Source organism: Pectinophora gossypiella, chromosome 20 (assembly GCF_024362695.1).
Source record: "Pectinophora gossypiella chromosome 20, ilPecGoss1.1, whole genome shotgun sequence".
NCBI classification, from domain to species: Eukaryota; Metazoa; Arthropoda; class Insecta; order Lepidoptera; family Gelechiidae; genus Pectinophora; species Pectinophora gossypiella.
The window spans coordinates 4,215,348-4,237,654 of NC_065423.1; the positions used below are offsets into that span (position 1 = coordinate 4,215,348).

General features: G+C 39.2%; 2 protein-coding genes across 2 annotated transcripts in view; both read right to left on the minus strand.

Moving 5' to 3' along the window:
- Positions 1–22,013, minus strand: part of LOC126375882 (putative metabolite transport protein HI_1104) — a 57,545-nt gene extending 35,532 nt beyond the window's left edge. The window contains exon 1 of the mRNA XM_050022962.1: positions 21,750–22,013. The gene's annotated coding sequence lies outside the window, so the exon portion shown is untranslated. The remainder of the gene's footprint in view (positions 1–21,749) is intronic.
- On the minus strand, positions 2,960–4,606 carry LOC126376385 (uncharacterized). Its single transcript, XM_050023711.1, has one exon. It carries the CDS (start codon positions 4,604–4,606, stop codon positions 2,960–2,962), a length of 1,647 nt encoding a protein of 548 aa, XP_049879668.1.
- Positions 22,014–22,307: the final 294 nt, after the last annotated feature.

Genomic DNA, 22,307 nt, shown 5'->3' on the forward strand with positions numbered 1-22,307 from the left:
CTTGTGAGTTACTTGTAGCTTGTGAACGTGTAGACTTGTAAGTTTTGATAAACACGGCACTGGTGGTTTAAAATGGCCTTTTTTACGTGACTTATTGTACATTTGCCGCAAATGGCAGTAACTACTTACTCGGATCTAAGAAAACCACATTGAAGCATTTCATCTAAAAAAGCAATATTCAGTCAAGCGCGCAATGTTAACAAAATGCCGAATAGCAATATTGCTTTTTGCTATTGTACGTATTTATATTGTGTTTTAACCCCTCAGGTGAGTGAGACTGTTGGCAATTTCTTTAGACATGTAATTAATGTGTTCATATACCCCGTACAAGTACATACAGGTAGCCGGTAGCAGGTATACAAGTAGGTATGGGTGTTAGTGACACCGTAACGAATACTGAGAGGGATGATTCAGACCACGATTTTGAGTTGATATCAAGTGGAATTTCCTGTCGGAAAATTCATGAAAATGTTAGTGTTTTTTATTATTTTCAGTTCCATATTTTTGCGACGGCAAATTCCACTTGATATCAACTCAGAATCATGGTCTGAATCATCCCTCTAAGTTTGCGTTACGATGTCACTAACACCCTGTATGTATCGAGACATAATGTTAAAACAATTCCATCAATAGAATCGCCACGAGTACCCGTGTAGGTCATCTGATATTAGAATATTAGATTTACAAGCTACCCGCTGCCCAGTCACGATGCGATATTTACATCGCATTATAAAGTTGTAACCATGGACCATGGGGCATGTCATGATCACCATAGATAATCATTGTTGTATATATGTAAGTAGCTTTAAAAAAAAAACAATGACACTTATTGAGTTTGTTATGTTTAAAGTGACAACAACTCTTTTACTAAGTACGTATTAAAGTGTAAACAGTAGCTACATGAGGTTCAAAAAACTTCAAGCAATTGGAAATAAAAAAAAAACCTGACTTCCCCGAATATCCATTTATTAACCATTCACTCCGTATCTGCGCTATTTACCTTTGGGTTTGCAGCGTATAGAGGTATTTCAATAATTTTGAATATCGAACTAATTGAACCTAGCCCTGACCAATTAGCATGCGTGAAATTACCGAACATGTGTGAAGGTTTACTAACAGAATGAGTAACAATAACATGTTTATTACGACCAAACAGTGTAGTGTTTCAAAAGTTCTGTTTACCTAGGTTGTAAAAAATAGATAGATGGACTCATTAGCTACCAGAAACACCCCCTTATATGCATATATGCAGTTTTTAGAAATACTTATAAGTATTTATTTTTATTCTTTGGTGAAATTTTGTTAAACTGTAACAATTTTAGGCAAATTCTCACTTGACTTCCAAGAAAAAAAAATTTTTCTTTATCTTTTTTTTTTTTTGACTGTTTTATTTTTGTCAACTAGCGGTGCAATTCTTTCATATCACATCACTTATTTAAGAGCCACGCTCTTGTTGGTGTAGAATTCTCCACGCAACTTTTTTGGAAAAATAAAACAGTCGTTTCCCTCTTGCCTTCTGCTCCGCAGTACTCTGTCTGACGGGAGTAGGATGGCGCAAGCCGTACTAGCCGTACTAGGACTCCTGTCTACTGCTGCCCTCCGTCAGGTTCCAGGCTTTTTATGACTTCATATGTATGAAGTAAAATAAAATAATTATAATAATAATAATCTTTATTGAACATAGTATTACAATTTTACATTAATAAAAATACAGACAACTATAATATGACCAATTACTTTAGTTATGCGGCGGTCCCTGTACTAAGCTCAGCGTGTATCGCAGGGACCCATTATTAAGAAAGAGATAGTGACATAGTAATGATTTCTGAAGTAAGTTAGGTTAGGTTATAATCTTGTAAAGGTACAATTGCAAAACCGTAAATAATCGCTGAACTTGCGGGCTGTTTTTATGGTAGATAATGAGCCCCTCTATCTCGTTTGTCGTTTTGAACGTCAACCTTTGGACCACCCTGTATGTGTTTTACGAGAGACGTAAATAACAGGACATTTAAATTAAATCCCACTTATTAAGCACTTATTCAAAATGATGTAAAGCTCCATCATGGAAACCAACAACACCGTGGGCGTAATCTAAACGTAATTGATTGTCACCAACGTACATACTGGGTCGTGTACTAGGTCAAAGATAAATTATGAAATTCTGATTACTAAATAAAGACAGATCTAAAATAAAACTAACGAAAAAACATTTTCTTTTTGCTATTTAACTTACCTATAACATCACGCGGCGGAGACGGCAGCGAGGGCGAAACATGCTAAGTACACGAACTTGGTGGGTAATTACGTGTTTTTGCCCTTCGCGGTTGAAACTGCGGGTCCTTGGGGACATGAGGCTTTGTCTTTTATTAGGGAACTTGGGAAGCGTCTGCGGGAAAGGGGGCAGGACCCTCGCTCCGGTTCTTTTCTGGTTCAGCGTATCTCTCTGGCAATTCAGCGTGGGAATGCTGCCAGTTTGATGGGTACGTTGCTTGTTGCTGATTTCGGTTTGTATTTTGACGAAACATTTGTGGACTTATGGTTTATTCTTGTTTTTAGTTCCTTTTTGACGAAGCCTGTGGTGGATTTAATGATCTTGTTTAAAATCTTTTTGAATTAATACTTTTGTCTAAGAGTTATTTACAACACCAATACTTACCTATTTATGAATTTTAATAAAGAAAAATATAATAATGTTGTTATATATAGGACGGGAAAACAGAAAATACACTTGTCGATCGCTATAAAATGGCTTTTGCGTGTGAGCAACCGAAGAGCGTGGTGCGCGGCGGAGAGGTTAGCCAGAGAGAGCAATTTTAAATCAAAATCGAAAAGAAGTGACGCGCAGGCGCGGCGAGCGCCATCTAGCGCCGAGTCGGTTGCCCGCACCAAATACTTGCCGCTTTATTTTAAAAAATGTTACATGGCAATTCGTGTCGCTAACATGCCCCACCCCAGTGCGTCAGCACTCTTCTGTCGGAATTCTAGCGACGCGCGTTGCAGACCTCTGAAGGATACCAGTCTTGGTATTTATCTCGACAACTCTGACCCGTCCGTCTTTGCCAGGCATAACTTTCTGAATGCGTCCTCGTGGCCATACGTTACGAGGGGAGGTCGGGTCCACAATCAGTACTAGGTCTCCTACTTGTAGCTGTCTCTGATCTTCATGCCATTTTCTTCTCGGTCTCATTTCAGGCAGGACCTCCTTCACCCAGCGTTGCCAAAATAAATCAGCAAGGCGTTGCGAGGTTCGCCACTGCTTTCGGAGATGTAAATCTGTGTCGTCATAGGTTCCGAGTACAGGTAGCTTAGATGATGATCCGAGTAAAAAATGGTTTGGGGTCAGAGATTCGTCGCTGTGGGGCTCTACTGATACGTGCGACAGTGGGCGGCTGTTCACCATCTGCTCGACTTCAGCCATCAGCGTGCTCAATACTTCGTCTCGGGGAGCTCGCTCACGTAAAACGACTTTAAGCGATTCTTTTACGCTTCGAATCATTCGTTCCCATGCCCCACCCCAGTGTGGGCTGATGGGAGGGATGAAATTCCATACAGTGCCATAGTTGATGGCCTCTCGTTTCAACATGTCCTCGTCGAGTTCTTTAATTGAGCGTTTCAACTCCGTGTCTGCACCTCTCAGGTTTGTGCCATTGTCTGAAAACAGTTGTACAGGCCATCCACGTCTAGAAGCCATGCGCCTGAGGGCCATTATGAGCGCGTCCGAGGTAAGCTTAGTAACAATTTCAATGTGTACAGCTCTGACAGTCATACATGTGAACAGTACACCATATCTCTTCTCCCTCCGTCTACAAACTGTCACCTCCATTGGGCCGAATAAATCAACACCACAAAATGAAAAAGGTCGCTGATGGTGCGCCATACGTGCTTCAGGTAGATCACCCATTCTGGGCGGCTGTGGTTGAGCTCTTTTTATTCTGCACAGCATGCATTTCGAGACTACATGTTTGATGGTTGGACGTAGACGTGTAATCCAGTATATTTGTTTGATCTCATTAACTAGAGTTTCTTGATTTGCATGTGCGAACTTGACGTGATAAGCTCTCACGATCAGCTGTGCCAGGTGACTGCGGCCATCAAGGATCAAGGGATGCTTCGTCTCGTGAGGTACTCCAGGAGCGGCGCTGATGCGGCCACCGACGCGAAGAAGCCCGTGCTCATCGACGAAGGGAGACAAGGTAAGTATTCTACTTTTCTTTTCTAATTGCTTTTTATTTTTCAGGTGTTCCAGATCATCGTGAAACGACTGCGACTGCGAGTAGCGGATCAACAGGCGCTCAGCTCGGCTCAACATCTCTCTGTCGACTTCTGAGGTAAGTTTTCTACATTTATTAATGAATAATAAAACTGTACATGTTGCTTTCAGTAGGCGTGTCCATGAAGAAAATCGTTCTGGGTTCGGTACAGCAGGTAAGTCGCATTTAGTTGTTATAAGGTTAACATATTCCAGGTCTTTCTCACAGATGCCAGGTTGCATGTCAATTGGCCACATCTCTTTTTTCTCATATAGAAATTGAGGTCCATAAAACCATTCTCCTTGCAGTACAGATAGGGTGCAGTTGTCTCTAGTGGCAATGTCGGCAACATTCATTTTGGTAGGGACATATCGCCATTCTTTTATCTCCGTAAGTTCGTCTATTTCACCGAGACGATGTGCCACAAATTGTTTATAATTGCGCGCCGTGTTCCTTATCCAGTGCAAGACAGTGGATGAGTCACTCCAAAAATATCGTTCTTGGGGAATGAGATTATGTTCTTCTACTATAGTATGTGCTAATCTTGCGGCCATCACAGCAGCTTGTAATTCCATTCTGGGCATGCTGACATATTTGTTCGGCGCAACTTTGCATTTACTGGAAATAAAGGCAAGTCGTGGTTCTATGTTGTTATCTTCCCAACGCCAATATGCAACTGCGCACATAGCCTTTGTAGATGCGTCACATAATAGATGTAGCTGTAGGTTTCTATAGTAGTTAGTGTTATCATTGCAGGGAACGGCGGGTGTGGCGACGGTGAGCGCGGAGGTTGCGATGTTGGTGTGTGCAAGAGTGGCGGGAGCAGCTGCAGGGGCGACGAGGACTGCCGCGGGGGCAGCGCAGGTAAGGGCAGCCGTGGGGGCGGCGCAGGCGCGCGCAGTGGCAGCGCGAGCGTCCGCAGGAGCGGCCAGGGCAGCCGCGGGGGCGGCACAGGCAAGGGCAGCCGCGGGGGCGGCGCAGGCGCGCGCATGGGCAGCGCGACCAGCCGCAGGGGCGGCCGGAGCAGCCGCAGGGGCGGCGCAGTCACGGGCAGCCGCAGGGGCGGCGCAGGCGCGCGCAGCCGCAGGGACGGCGCAGGCGCGCGCAGGGGCAGCGCGAGCGTCCGCAGGGGCGGCGCAGACAAAGGCAGCCGCGGGGGCGGCGCAGGCGCGCGCATGGGCAGCGCGACCAGCCGCAGGGGCGGCCGGAGCAGCCGCAGGGGCGGCGCAGGCGCGCGCAGGGGCAGCGCGACCAGCCACAGGGACGGCCAGGGCGGCGCAGACAAGGGCAGCCGCAGGGACGGCGCAGGCGCGCGCAGCCGCAGGGGCGGCGCAGGCGTGCGCAGCCGCAGGGGCGACGCAGGCGCGCGCAGGGGCAGCGCGAGCGTCCGCAGGGGCGGCGCAGACAAGGGCAGCCGCGGGGGCGGCGCAGGCGCGCGCAGAGGCAGCGCGACCAGCCGCAGGGGCGGCCAGGGCAGCCGCAGGGGCGGCGCAGACAAGGGCAGCCGCGGGGGCGGCGCAGGCGCGCGCAGAGGCAGCGCGACCAGCCGCGGGGGCGGCCAGGGTAGCCGCAGTGGCAGCGCGACCAGCCGCAGGGGCGGCCAGGGTAGCCGCAGTGGCAGCGCAGGCGGGGCTGTCTTCTTTTTCACTCGGCGTCCGGTGCACTCGTCCTTGATAATAGCGTGGCAGGCGTATCAAATGAATGCTTTTCAATTGTTCCAGCCAGCTGATCCACTTGTCATAGATATTGTTAGGTACTACCTCGTCCCAATCAAGTTTGCATTTCCATGTTTGTTGCAATATTATCTTGCCTCGTATAGTAAAGGGCGACAGGAAACCGTAGACATCAAAAATGGACATAATGACTTGCAGTATTTCTCTTTTAGTAGGTTTCTTTTCTCCATTTATCAGACAAGTAGGTATTTTCTTAAATGAGACGTCAAATCCGAGCATATCCTCGTTAGGGAACCATAGTAAACCAAGTGTGCGTTCACTCTCATCATTAGGGCCCATTTTGAATTTAAGTGCAGTAGTTGCTAGTGATTCTTTTGGTAAACTTTGAAGTACATTTTCACTGTTGCTTATCCAGTTTCTTAATTCAAATCCTCCTTGACTGTGGATGTATGATATATCATGTACTTGTTTTATTGCCATTTCTTCATCGGGTAAACTTTGAATGTAGTCATCACAATAATGCTGTTTACATATAGCTTGAACTGCTTGTGGCATAGTAGTTTGGAATCGTAATGCATTCTTATTTTTCACAAATTGGGCAATAAATGGTGAACAGTTGGCTCCAAATATTAATGACGTCATTGTATATGTCTTTATTTGCTTTTCAGGTGACTTAGAATTATCTTTCTTTTCAGGTAAGTCTTTCCATAGAAATCTCAATGCATCTTGGTCTTCTGGTATTAGTTTGACGCGTAGAAACATGTCTTTAATATCTGCAGCTACAGCTATTTTGTACTCACGGAACCGTAGCATGATACCATACAGAGACATAAGTAAATCTGGGCCTGTCAGTAGAAAGTCATTTAGGGACAAGCCAGATGACTTCGCAGCGGCATCAAATACTAATCTTAATTTTTTCTTATTCGGGTTATCTACCCCAAAGTGGGGTAGGTACCAGGTTTTAGATGTCCTTTCAGTGTTCTTTACCTCCTTGGCATAATCATTTTTCAGAAGATGTTGAAATCTCTCATTATACCGCTCTGCATATCCATCATCGGCCTTGATTTTTCGTTCCACACCTCTTAATCTCATAGCAGCAGTAGGATAGGAATCAGGTAGTTTGCAGTTAGGGTCTTTCCATGGGAGACCGACGTGCCAGCGTCCATCTATTAATTGTGAAGTCTTCTCTAGGTATTCTATTGCTCGTACATCATCTGAATTCTGTCTCGGTTTGTCGAAGACGCCCAAGGAGTCCAAGGTAAAAGAACGTCTTACATCTTCAGCAATCTCGCGTAGAATTTGTTCTTTCTCTAGGTGCTGATCGTCCACCAAGAGGAGAGTGGAACCAGCAGTGGCAGCCTGGTCTGGCGCTCGAATAGGGCCATGAACGCACCAGCCTAGCGGTGTACGCGTGACATAAGGTTCACTTTGTTTACCTTTTAATATTTGTAAAGGCATAATAAGGTCGTAATTGTCCTGCCCGATAAGTATTTCGGGTTTATCACCATCGACACACAAATGGTCCATAATATTGTTTACATAATCACAGTTCAAATGATTCACCAATGATAGATTTTGCACTGGTAGGTTCAGTTCGTTAGCAGTGCGCGCCCGTAATGTAAACATACCTCCGTCCTTGTTTGACACATTAAAGTTCACCATCTCACTTTCACTCACAATGTTGTCCCATGCTCCACTCACGCGTAATGTTTGCTTGATACCACGTATCCCCACTCTCGAGGCAAGGGAACTACTTATCAGTGACACAGTAGAACCATCATCCAGTAGCGCAACTGCATTTATGATTCCGTTAGGTCCATGTATTTTTAATGACACAGTTTTTAATATCACTTTGCAATCGTTTGTTTTAACGCACGTTACAGTTTCGGTTTGCGGGTTCACGGGGTTTGTCACTATCACATTGGATTGGTGATTATCACTGGTAGGGAAGTGTAGAAGGCGATGATGAGGTTGTCCACAATTGTCTATATCACACGGGGACGCGGGGCACTTATCGCGATTATGTGTCGACACTAAGCACTTAAAACATACACGATTACGTTTTACGAAAACCCATCTATTTTTTCGTAGTGCTCTTTTAAACTTTTTACAGTCAAATAGTTTGTGTACCGATTGTTTACAAAACCGACACTTAACACTTTCGTTACGTTCGTCACTACTGTCTTGTTGCACTAGCAATGTTTGGTGTATATGGTGCGGCCGGCTATAGTCATTATGTTTCCGTAAATGTTTGTAGGTATTATCACTTTGAGATGGAATAACGAGTAAATTCACAGCTGTTTTAGATATCTTCGTCGCTTCGGCAGTTAAAAATTCAGATAGTAGAACGAGCTTCGGCTTTTCTTCGTATATGTAAGGGAAACTAAAGTCGGCCCACTTTGAAATTAAAACAGATGGCATCTTGTTCAAGATAATGGACACGACATTCATCGCTCGTAGGTATTCAACTTGGCCGATAGCTTGTACGGCAGCGACGTAGTTTTGTACTTTTACGGCGAACGACACTATTTCGAGGGTTGAAAGGCAAATGGGTTTAAGCGACATTTTGGGCGAAATTGACTTATATATATATTCGGAATCAGCGATTTTTTCCGCGTCGACTGATCTTGGTTTCAGATCAATCGAAGCTACTTTTTGGCGCTTCAACCAATTAGCACTTTGGGTACATTTTTAAAAACCCGTGCTTTAACCGACAAAAAAATGCACAAAATTCTGGGCGGGTGGCATATCAGTCGTATTCCGGGATATGAGTCGGTCACATAAGCTGTTATGTCTTTTCATTTTCATGATTCGAAGTCTGTTAAAGCGTTTTCCCTGACAGTGTTTTGTTATAGATAAGTCGGTTAAATCATTTGTCCTTAGACGAAACGAAAATAGATTTGGCGCTTAAATCTTTTTGCTTTAATCTAGATTTTATAAATATTGTCGCTTCAACCGTTTTGCCTTCGACAGTTTATAAGTAAAATTGGCACTTGAACTGTTTTGCCTTTACCGAAAATATTCATAGAATTTGACTTCAGCTATTTATGCTACATTTTTTTTATGATTTTTGTCGTATAAGACAACTATAATTTTCTTTTGAAAGGACTTAAAACGTTTTTCCAAAACCAAAAAGAAATAATGTTTACATTTCAGTCATCGCAAGTTTGTATGAAACCTTGTGCCCGCATCACTTCAACATATCAAAATAAGTATGGGCAGGTCCTGGTTGGGCGGTTCACACAGCTAAAAATTACGATTGGGAAGACCGGGAGTGTGCGTGTCATCATGTCACCCAAGCCGTATCCGTTGATGGTGACTTCTATTTGTGTCTATCCCAAGTCGTTGTTGTGGTAGACTTTGACGTGGCTAGCGGAACCGAACTTCGAATTGAAGATCTGATCACATGGCATACAATTAAGCTGGCCAGCCGAGTTTACCGTGTAATTGTAGGAAGGTTTCCGTTGAGTTTTCCGTATTTGGCGTCTTGGACTAAGATTTTCGAGGACTATATCACGCGCTATTCCAGGTTCAGACACACTCATCCCAACTATCAGTTGGCATGTTGAAAGCCACATGGTTGCGCTTGAGTACGTTTTTGTACCGCAGGTATTGTCCACCTTGTTTACAGTTCCTTCTAGACACCTCGAAATAGAAAACCTTTCTGTCATCCATTCGCATGACGTGATCGCACCATCGCACATTGGGTCGAAAGTGCTATTGCAGGGACTTACGATCCAACTTTCGTTTATCACATATTTGATTATGCCAATAGATAGAGCTAATCAAACACAATAAATGTTATGTTAGGTCATTTTTTCCTAAAGTGTATACTTTGGTCAGAAAAAAACATTTTCTGTTTTTTTTGTATGAAACGTATCAAAGACAGTTAAATTTCTGCCAAGTCCATACCGATCCAGCCGCGAGACCTTAGTTTCTGTAATCTTTGTCTAGTTGACTACTCAAATGCAAAATCAGCATCTGCCTAAAGTTGCAATTCTTTGAAAGAAATGGATCAGAAAAGGACAAAAAATTCAACATTTCAAAATTCAGTTTTATGTTTTATTAATTTATTATAAGCTTAGTTCTATGTTCAATACTATACAGAAATACATTACAACACAAGTGACAAAGTTAAAATGAACAAAAAATTATTTTGAAGGTACCTACCCAGAACATTATAATTAATGAATAACCTTTACTTATGTTTTTTCGTTATAAAATTTCTCAAAATTAATTAACTTCTATATATCACTATTGCTCGCCATAAATTGTGACAATACATTCTTACAACTCTTAATCATTGGTTACCTACATAAGTTTTAACAAAATAATAATATAATCTTAAGAGATAAACAAAAATATACTACTTAACTTGTAAAAGACAAAAGATATTAAATACAAAAAAGTTAGCCATTATTTTAAAATGCTATTCACTTCACTATCACTAAAACTATCTTCTAAATTACTTATGTCTATAAATTCTATATCAGATTCAAGCGGATAATGCAGCAAAAGCTCTCTGGCTTCGGAAGAAAGAATCATTCCCTTTTGCTTTGTCATTCGAGGTCTAAGACTCGTTATCACTGGATCAGAAGACAATAGAAGATTATGCAAAATGTCTTCATTTGTCGCTGTCCTACTTATTTTTCTGGAATGGTTCTCTCTGTATTTCCGGAAGTCTTTGTTATGAGCTTCTGCTGCTTCTTCAGATAGTTTTCCTATGGGCATAGCACCAAAAATGGATAAAATTCAAAATTTTCCCAGTACTGTAAAAACACTGCAAAGATGTATGAGGAATTTTATCCATGGTATTACATGCCATCGAGCTATTGATCCATGGAGCAGATATAATTAAACATTTTGGTGCTATGCCCATAGGAAAACTATCTGAAGAAGCAGCAGAAGCTCGTAACAAAGACTTCCGGAAATAAAGAGAGAACCATTCCAGAAAAATAAGTAGGACAGCGACAAATGAAGACATTTTGCATAATCTTCTATTGTCTTCTGATCCAGTGATAACGAGTCTTAGACCTCGAATGACAAAGCAAAAGGGAATGATTCTTTCTTCCGAAGCCAGAGAGCTTTTGCTGCATTATCCGCTTGAATCTGATATAGAATTTATATACATAAGTAATTTAGAAGATAGTTTTAGTGATAGTGAAGTGAATAGCATTTTAAAATAATGGCTAACTTTTTTGTATTTAATATCTTTTGTCTTTTACAAGTTAAGTAGTATATTTTTGTTTATCTCTTAAGATTATATTATTATTTTGTTAAAACTTATGTAGGTAACCAATGATTAAGAGTTGTAAGAATGTATTGTCACAATTTATGGCGAGCAATAGTGATATATAGAAGTTAATTAATTTTGAGAAATTTTATAACGAAAAAACATAAGTAAAGGTTATTCATTAATTATAATGTTCTGGGTAGGTACCTTCAAAATAATTTTTTGTTCATTTTAACTTTGTCACTTGTGTTGTAATGTATTTCTGTATAGTATTGAACATAGAACTAAGCTTATAATAAATTAATAAAACATAAAACTGAATTTTGAAATGTTGAATTTTTTGTCCTTTTCTGATCCATTTCTTTCAAAGAATTGCAACTTTAGGCAGATGCTGATTTTGCATTTGAGTAGTCAACTAGACAAAGATTATAGAAAATAAGGTCTCGCGGCTGGATCGGTATGGACTTGGCAGAAATTGAACTGTCTTTGATACGTTTCATACAAAAAAAACAGAAAATATTTTTTTCTGACCAAAGTATACACTTTAGGAAAAAATGACCTAACATAACATTTATTGTGTTTGATTAGCTCTATCTATTGGCATAATCAAATATGTGATAAACGAAAGTTGAATCGTAAGTCCCTGCAATAGCACTTTCGACCCAATGTGCATCGTAGGTGATGTTTTATGATGAGAGCTTCTATTCCGAATATGCCAGAACGACGTAATACTTCTGTTATTGGAAAACCATCTTGCCACTTTATGCGAAGGATGGACCTTAGACATTTAAAGTGTTACGTATCAAGTACGCCGCTGAGACTTTGTACACTAATATTTTAAGTTTTCCAAAGGCTGCCACCGCACCTGTTATCCGGGCTGGCAACTCCGATGACTTGGGAGTCATTTCATATTTGAGAACCCAAATATTTTAATTTTGAAACTTCCTCCAGCTCAGCGCCCTTTAAAGCAACATTGGAAGAAGCTACATCCCCGGAGCATCCTCTGGATGGTTATTTTAAAAGGGTTTTGCACAAAACTATAAATATTCTGGTGTGTGACTTAATTGAATCGGCCATTCCTCGGCAAGTTTGGTTAACTGACGCATAGATGTGAGACGTGAGAGATCAAAAATGATCTTATTCATTTTAGCCTTAGTTTCAATTAAGCTATAAATAACAATTCTACAGAGTATCCCACTTATGCGTGATACAGAAGCGATATATAAAGAAAATAGACTAGGAACCATGGCTCCATGTGTTATGACATAGCCTTGTTTCGCGCCGTAGGTAACGACGAATAGCTCTGAAAAGTTACTTCTAAATCAAACTGTCGTCATCATGTCGTCATGATATTGTCGTATCAGGATAAGTCATAGCTTTTCAGGACAATCTGTTTTCTTTAGAGTAATCCACAAGCCGCGTGAAGCCTCACGCAGCACATAACAAAGGCCGATGTTGTTCAAGCATTTTGGCCTGAATCTGTTTAATAACAAAACCGTACCCCCATATCTCTGTCCGGACAAAATCATCATTGGGTTTCCGGAAGTACCTTTTCTGCATCATGGGATAGAATAACGTTAAGGCTAAAATTTAATATCGATCGCCATCGACTCGCAAAGAGAAAGAAGGCTAAAATCATTCCAGCAGCTGACTCCCATATCTTCAGGATGAGTTTGTATAACCAGTTATTAATGTGTAGGCATATTATACAGTTCAGATGGTATTTTTGATGTGTTGGTATTCGTCATCCTTCTTAGCGCGGTAAGAAGTTCTTCAAAGGTCGGGGGTGCCGCTAGATCTTAAGCGAAACCCCCGACCTTGTTGTAACAAACTCGACCGATATGTTGTAACAAACAAGTCACTGGTGTTACTATTGGGATTTAAGACATCGTTAAAATGTGTCCAAAGCGCTGCTAATAAGTCTTTCTGATCAGTAAGGCGTTGGGTCTTTTCCTTGTTGTAGATTGAAACTCTCTTCAAAGTTTGTGGCCGAAAACAGTCTTGAAGCTGTCAAAAATCTACCGGAACTGGATTGATAGGAATCAGCATAGAGCTGAATTTCACAAGCTTATTCTACCTGGCATTTGTTTTTGAGACATATGGTGACAGAAAAGCCCGCCTGTAGTTCCCCACGAGCTGATTTTCACGTTAGAACCATCGCACCAATCTTAGTTTTGCGGTCTGGTTTACCAACCAATAACTTCGGTAGAGCAGAGCACAGCTATAAAAATGCTCGGCAAAGGAACACCATCTATTTATTATTATTATCATCTATATTATCTCATCGACAGATGTGTCTGCTGCGATGTCCGACGTATCTCGGCTTTAAAAGCATGATCGAGTTCTGTTATTGTTTGTCAACTTCGACGGTATCTTATGGCCAGCTCGAAGTGGAGGTCTCTTAATATGAGAGCAATCAGTACTTCACTGCAGTCTGTCCTAGTACCGCGTACCATCTAGTAGGAGCCAGTGCTTGGAACTTGCATCCAGCCACGTGGTCTTAAATTTTTCAGTAAATCGGAAACAGGTTGTGATAGTGAGATTAAACTCAGCACAGAGTATAAGCATATTAAGACTTTTTCAAAGCTATTTGTTTCTTTTATTGCCCGCATTCAGTTGGTGACAGTCATCTGTCATCCGCCATCATATGCGGTTTACCATATACTTAAAAAGTCGAATTAAGCATGTGTAACAATCTTTATGGTTATATTCTAGATCCTGTTTCTTAATGAAATCGATTTACTCGTTATATCCGCCGTGATTTTTCCTAATATTGTAAGGTACAAATGCCTTGCCCGACTAAAATCTCTCCCAGGAAAAACGGCTTAAGGACCGACTTTATTTCCGATCTTACTAATATTTGGATTTCATACAATTGAAATTAGTAGCGGATGGTCACTTAAGATATTTTCCTTCCCTGTCATATAACCTTTTATGGAGGTTAAGCTGATTTGCCTCTAGTCTTCTTTTTTTAAGAAGTCGTTTAACTCATTTAGCTTTAGTCAAACTAATAAGTGAGAGGTCTCTTAAAGCATTTTGCTTTAAGCCAATATTTGGCTCTAGTGGATATCAACCGTTTTTCCTTCAACTGTAATTTAGTTCAATTGAGGCATTTTGTATTAAGCGACTTCTAAAATCTATAACTGATGTGTTTTTCGAACTAAATAAATACAGAATTGTGCAACGTTTAATTTAAAATAATTCTTAGCATTTTGAACACTTTTGATTCAGTAGTTTTTTTTATATGAATTTTTTTCGAAAAAATAAAACTTTAAATGGCTCTCCTGTAAAGTTCACAAAATGTCGCTTAAACCCATTTGCCTTTCAACCCTCGATTTGTTTGTGATAGTCGGGCGACAGCGGCGGCAACTTGTTTATGTCTTGTATGATTTTTGTAAGTATGACGTCGGGGTTTCCAAACTGTAGTTGAAGTGTAGACATAATAGTAGCAGACGACGTGGCGCTAATTAGCAGTGCGGCGACAGCGTCTTTGGCAGGACCTTGTAGGCACTTTCGTAGCCTCCATAAGTTTTCTTTTTCAGTAAAATTGCATAACTGTGAGGATTCTTGAAATGCTTGCTTGAAATAAAGCCACTCAAGCGGGTCACCGTAGAAGACAGGTAAGTCTCGTGGTGTAGATAAGCGACTTAACATTTGTGCATTCGATCCTATTGCAGTAGCGGTGGTCAATTCTTTAATAGCGTTAGCCAGCATGTGAACTGTCCCATAGTTGGTGCCGTCGTCGGCGGCGGCGGCGGCCGAGTGTGTCGGCGCGGGCGGCGGCGGCGGCAGTGGCGGCGGCGGCGGCTTCGTCGTGCCCGTGTTGTGAACATGCTCGGGGGCAGACGGCGGCCATTGTTCGCGTTCCAGTTCGGCGTGACTGCGGTTTAACCACTGTACTACTTGAATTTTTGTGCAATTTTGTTCCTCTCTTTCATCTTGTTGTGAACTGTATACTGATTCATTTTCTAGGTCGGCTAATTGGGCTTCTAACCTCTTGTCAATTAGCTCCTTATCGATACGCGCTTTGGCTTCGGCGGCTTCTAACTCAAGCTGAATACGTCGTGCAGACTTCGACGAAGTTTTACTATGGTGCGAGGTACTGCATTCCACCATTTTGGACGTACTCGGTTTAGCCGTAAGCGAACGAGAGACATTAGTATGAAGCGAAGTCGGCTGAGGCGCGGGTGAATAGTAAGGCGGTGAAGCATTGTTAGTTTTTACACACACATTCGTTGTACCAGAAAGATGTTCTTTTGAGTTCAAGCTTTCATCACATGCACTTTTCACGACCTGCTCTTTGGGAGTAGGTATATCACTCGAAACCAACACTTCAGTCACTTCATGTTCTTTGTGTTTTCGCGTCGTATTTCGCGTATTAACCATTTTCACTGATCAGGCTCGAAGGACTTTGTTATATATAGGACGGGAAAACAGAAAATACACTTGTCGATCGCTATAAAATGGCTTTTGCGTGTGAGCAACCGAAGAGCGTGGTGCGCGGCGGAGAGGTTAGCCAGAGAGAGCAATTTTAAATCAAAATCGAAAAGAAGTGACGCGCAGGCGCGGCGAGCGCCATCTAGCGCCGAGTCGGTTGCCCGCACCAAATACTTGCCGCTTTATTTTAAAAAATGTTACATGGCAATTCGTGTCGCTAACAAATGTATTGTTCATAGACTCTATTACAATTTGTCTTAATATTTACTGTCTATTTATTTGTACTCTCCTGTGTAAGTTGTTTTTCTTGCGTGTTTTGATTGTTAGTTACGTGTTATTCCGTGTTTTGTATTTGTTGCTGTGGTGTCCCTTTATAATAAAGTTTCTTTCTTTCTTTAATAATAAGTGCGAAATTTTGTCACGTTTTGTCTATGACGTCACATGTTGCTTTTTCATATAAATTCCATAGTAATTTCGTGTTTTGACGTTTAGTAAAAAGTAACTGATTTGACTAGTTACAAAAGTAGCCTATTCAGTAGGTAAATAGATGTGTAGTGAGTTGCCGACATCATTTCTAGTTATAAGTACAAATAGTAAAGTTTATTTATGATCTTGCATGACCAATAACTCAAGTATCGACACGGAAGTAGGGTCCAGTTGTAGTACTAATGTAACTATATTAACTATAATAACTGTTAGGGTCGACACTTACAAGCGCACTTATAGTAACACCAGTCAGTCTGTTTGTCACGTATGTCTTTATCAATTGAGTGAACCTATTTAATAGCCTATCATTATTATCAATAAAAGTTTGCGGAACATCATAATTGTGCTCTTGATTTGTTCTATGATACTAATATAACCTATGACTATGCTATACCTACCTACTGCAGCGTAATTTTGCTGCAGCGCAATCTTTTTGCTTATCAAGTTTTCTTTTTCTGGCTTTTTGGACGTATGCTATATTTAAAATTTGAAATGTGGATTTGTCTCCATGGTTTGTTTGTTTGTTTCTTGACATTCGAGAGATATTCTTCGTGGCTGACTGTTTGTGTTCCTTTTTATATTCCTGAACGTTTTTTAAATATTATTTCCACTATTTGTGAATATTTATTTAGGAAGCCTTTTCAAAATTCTTAAAGCCCCGCGCGGCATCGTTTCAGTGTTTGGTATTCCTTTTGGCATAATATTTAAAGCTTTCGTTGATCAACGGAGGTAGGTGAGGTTCGATTCCCTTTTTTACCGTTGTTACCTTTTAACCATGTTTATGTTCATTTTTAATAATTTAAATTACTTAAATTGCATTTCCTATTAAATTTATTTAATTGTTAGCGACTCTTCTTTATCGCTACACTACCTATATAAATTATGTTCATATCTGATAAATGATAACAGGTGGTTTCTAGGGTATGTGCTACCGAGCATAATATATAAAGGCAACAAAAATAGGGTCGGTTTCAATTACATGAAACTTAAACGTAACTGGCGAGGAGTGAGGGTGTAATATTCCAATTCAAAAATATCTTAATTTATACAGTAGGTAGCATAGTTACACTTTGAATCCGCCTAAAGCTATTGCAGCTTCTCACAGCCTGTATTATAGCCGGGGAATAGAAGCTGCAAGAAAAACCTCGGCACAGGGCCCTAGACGTTCTTTACAAAATAAAGTATATTATAGTGTATGTACTATATGTACCCTCTCTGCCTACCACTCCGGGGATACGGGCGTGATGCTGTATTATGAAGACATATTTGTCAATAGGGAAGAGGCAGGGACATTCTTTCCAAAGAGCAAAGTAATTATAAACGAAAAGCAGGTTGCCAAATGTAATTAAACTACAGATTTATAGTCGTGACTACCCCGATAGGGCATGGGGTTATGTATGTAACTATGTATGTTATATATTATGTATTAAACGAGACTCAACCCTTACCACCTCATGTTTCACCTACTCACACTAATTACTAAGGTACGCATAAAATTTGCATTCTAATTAATAAATCGTGATTTAATTATTATAAATTATTAACATAATATTTTATACACATGATTGATCAATGATCGTATCTTAAGTTAGGTACTAGTGGCAGACAAAGCCACACGACCTCAAAAATCATAGATTAAAAAAAGAAAAAAAGAATATTAATGCTGATAACCTGATTGTCCGAAGGAAAGATGTACCGTGCTTCGGAAGGCACGTTAAGCCTTTGGTCCCGGTTACTACTTACTATGTAAGTTAAGTTAAGGGGACTTTGGCGGCTCAATAGTAACCCTGACACTAGGTTGATGGGGTTGGTAATCCACCTCAAAAAACCCACACGATAGAAGAAGAGAAGAGAATCAAATCATATAGATAAAATATAATATTACTTACGTTAAATAAATGATTCTGATTTCGATCTACCTACTTGCCGCCACTTTTGGTGTTGGTGTTTTAAGTTAAACACAGTGAGCTGTATCGGCCGATTAAGACGCTCGTCCCGGCTTGACTAGAGCCCCGTCCGATTCAGACCTTTTCGATTTATTTTTGCTTGAGATAATAAGGAAAAATTGAAGGGAAGAGAGGAAGGGGTAGACCTAGGATAACATTTATGAAACAAATAAAAGAGAAGGTGCAGGTCGTGTCGTATCGGGAGGTGAAGGTTTTGGCGGGAAGAAGAGAGGAAATGGCGGTTACTCCACCGACAAGAGCGCAGCTCTTAAATAGAGAGAGAGAGAGAAAGAGTATTTACCTATTTGTTATTTCATACACACATCGGAATAAAGATGAGAATTGTTTTATACGTCCCACTGCTGGGCACAGGCTTCCCCTCAATTAACCGGAGGGGGTATGGAGCATACTCCATACCTACTGATGGTTGGTGGAGAATTGAAATAAAGGTGTAACTTACAGATATTATACCTACCTACATATAAAAACGTAAAATATAGTGCATTTCCTGTGCACCGGATTCCGGCGCTAACAGTCGCAAGCGCACAATGCATAACTTAATGCAAACTACAAATTTGCACGGCCCTGAACTTCACGCAGTGAAAGGATAGGAGGGGTTTATGTAGTATGTAATACTATAGAATTTATGTTTTGCTCTATGTATACCTATGCATAGTTAAAAGTGGTTAAAGAAATTAAAAAAAAAGTTTAATTCAAATTCTAATTCGAATTATTTATTTATAATTATAAAAGAACTTTATTATCGCTTAATTACCTAATTGTAAAATTGTCTTAGAAAAGAAAAACTAATTGAATTCCCCAGTAATTGCGAGCCTCCCTGCATTGTATTCTTAACAGTAGGTATTAATTTATAAAATGGTTATTTTTTTAATAAGTACTTACGTTTTAATGGATTTTTTTAATTATAATTTTATATTTAGTCACGCAAACAAAAATGTCTGGAATAAAATAAATCTAGAGGGCCATATCTCAATCAATTTCAATAGCACACTATGGTTAGAATTTATTAGGGATTCGTTTGCCGGTAACTTTTTAGTGACGCGACCGTGACACTTAGCACCACACTGTGCTAAAAGATATGTTACTTTTAATTCGAATATTTTATTCTCCTATACCTATCGATTACATAACACCACGTTTTAAGAAGGTTCTATTTAATTAGGACAAAGCGTTTAATTTACTTTAATCTTTAAAAGAAGGTGAATATGTTTTACGTATTTTAGTATAAAAACTTCATACAATAAGATTACATTACGCTTCATCATTACATACTTCATCAAATTATTGCAAAAAGTTTGAAAGAACGTCATAATTATGATTGGTATTCATTTATTCGTTCCCATGCAATTAAAAACGTATTCGAGCATAATTTAATATTATTACTCTACAATTTAACAAAGAAAATTCCTAATGGTATTTGAAAAAGCAAATGTGCTAATAAAGTAATAATTACACAGAGATAAGCGAATAATTCAATATTTTTTTTTGCCTTTGAAGCACGCGTGGGTTTCGAAACTTAATGAACATTTAAACGATAGATAAAAAATATTTTTTTAGATCATTACTTCTTTTATCAACAGTCTTCATTCAAACAGCTTATACACCCAGATCAAAAAATATTCAAAAAAGGTCCGTTTCCCTAGCTGCACCTACCAGAACTATCTATTAAATCTTTGTCCTGGGACAAAATACGGAGTGTTAGTGACATCGTAATGAATAGTGGGATGATTCAGTTCATGATTCTGCATTTATCAAGTGGAATTTCGTATCAGAAAATTCATTAAAATTTTCGTGTTTTTTTTAATGCATATTTTATTTAATATTTCAGATTTTTTTCTCTTGTCGCACTGCTGTTGAACACCATCCAACGCGTAGTATTGTTACGGATATTGACCTGGCTCGCCGGGTGGTATGTATCTACCATCTACCCTGTCAGACTAGTTTTACGTTTTAACATTATTATATGGCATTCACCAATCGTGCCGCTTTATATCAATCACCAGTACTATCTGTCAACGTTCTAGCGACGTTACTAATACAGGGTGTTAGTGACATCGTAACAAAAACGTTGAGAGATGATTCAGACAATTCAGAGAATTAAGGGATGAAAATTCCATTTTCAGTATTCGGTACGATTTCACTAACTCCTTGTTTATTGGGCAGGTTTTAAATGTAGTAAGGGACTTAGGTAAGAAATACACGTACTTACGTTTTATCTTTTTAAATATTAATTTTTAAATCTTTTACTTATTTTATAAATATTTCTTTAATATTTGTCTAACTAAATGACGCTCGGCATGCATGCATGAAAAGTAAGATATATATACTTCCAATTAGCCAAATCAGTTACTTTTTACTAAACGTCAAAACACGAAAGGAATAAGGAAGGAATCTAAAGAATTTGTATGAAAAAGCACACAGTGACGTCATAGAAAAACATGCCAAATTTTCGGACTCATTATTACGTTTTTCTTGATTAAAAGTCATAAATTAATGAAAGAGAAAAAAGTAAATGGATTTCGTCAGTTTTAAACCTGTCTCTATTTAGTAATCAGAATTTTATAATTTATCTATGCCTAAGAAACTACCCAATGAAACCTACAAGTCCATTTAAAAGATGTCATTTTATGCAGTAGAGCAATAAGTATACTTATACGTTTTAATTTTGTGAGTACAATATTATTTTCATTATAAAATTTGCTACAGGGTTCGTTACAGGAGATTACCGATAACAAAAGGTAGGACTTGCAAGTCAGCTACAGACTATTAACACTCTTTGTTGTAAACAAATAGACATGACGAAGCTCTACGTAAAGACGTAAACAATGACTTTCGTACTCTATACGCATTTCCGGTTTCAGGTTAAATATAGTTTGATTTCGGAATTCCCTCGGAATATTTCGAATGTGATAAAAAGGTTGTTAAATTAGGTATTTTATGAGGCAATATCAACTAAACTCAAGTTTATTAAACTTATAGATACCTATAAGGTTTTTTTAATAACTTACTCCTAAAGCGTCCCTCTATAGCGCGTTTGGCGGTATTTGGGTAAAACAATCAATGTTTTAATGAAATACCTACGTAAATAAATTCTTTATTTTACATAGGACGTAAGATCGTTTTTTTAAATATATATATTGCAAATAAAAAAAAATAGAAAACTATGTTAATAAACTTCATTAACTTACCCCATTAACTAAACTTCTTATTGTTTTTATTTTATTTTAAAAAAGCAATTTTACGAAAACAATTTTGGGGTGTGTTATCCAACTATTTCCCGTAGGTAGTAATTGTCTGATTGTCTGTATTCAATAATTGTATCAGGTCTAGGTCAGGTCAAGAAAAGCTTCTTATAAATAGACTTTCCTTCGAACGATAGACAGCGTTTATTTATTAATTAAACAAAGCCAACTGTACTTACTATGGCTGTCTACACCATTTTATGTAAGTACCTAGTAGTAAGTATTTAGGTAATTACTTAAAAGTCAAAACATAGAATAAAAGGAAGTAGATACCTACATACTTATTATTTCCTATGTATGAGAGATTGTAGCGATTAAATTTCTGTAAAAATAAATAGGGTACCTCCAAACAATAAACCCAAAACTAAACCGAGAGGCTAGTATTAAATTAAAAATTAAACATTTTTTAAGTTTGAAAGGCTTAAAACTAAACATATTTACAAAAACTTTGTAAATCTTACCTTTTAGCTGCACACACACTTGAAACACAAATTATTTATTTCAACTTGCAACACCACGAATTCTAGTTTCCCGCCAAAATTCGCGCGCGCAATTCAAATCCGAGCACAGTCGCTTCGACTTAATTTTTTAAATATTTTTATAATCGAATTCGAAATCCTTTTACTTTTTAAATTTCATTTAATAATGTTCTGTTGCCAACCTCTAATTTATTTTTTAAATTATTAGGTTGGAGCAGGAACAATGGCGCGTGCGCCTCGCTGAGATGCGCGACGTCGACTACTGCGGGTGGTTTTCGAACGAACCTTGAAAGCTACTGAAAGCCCCGCCCGCCTATCGCATTCTTCTATTTAATTACATCTTGGGTTTTTAGAGCCATTTGTAAAGAGTCTGATTAGTGACAACTCTTGTATGAGGAAAGAGCTAATATTATAACATTCCTGCTTATTACGGTAAGGTAAATTGCGAGTCTTTAAACAGTTTTACTAATTGCTTTAAAGTGTTCACAATTTTGACAATAATTATGTACGTAGGTAAGTATAATTCTGTCCCCAAATTGA

What these genes read in the sequence shown, in the direction of transcription:
- LOC126376385 (XM_050023711.1), bottom strand. Translation starts at nt 4,606, where the DNA reads ATGAATGTTGCCGACATTGCCACTAGAGACAACTGCACCCTATCTGTA.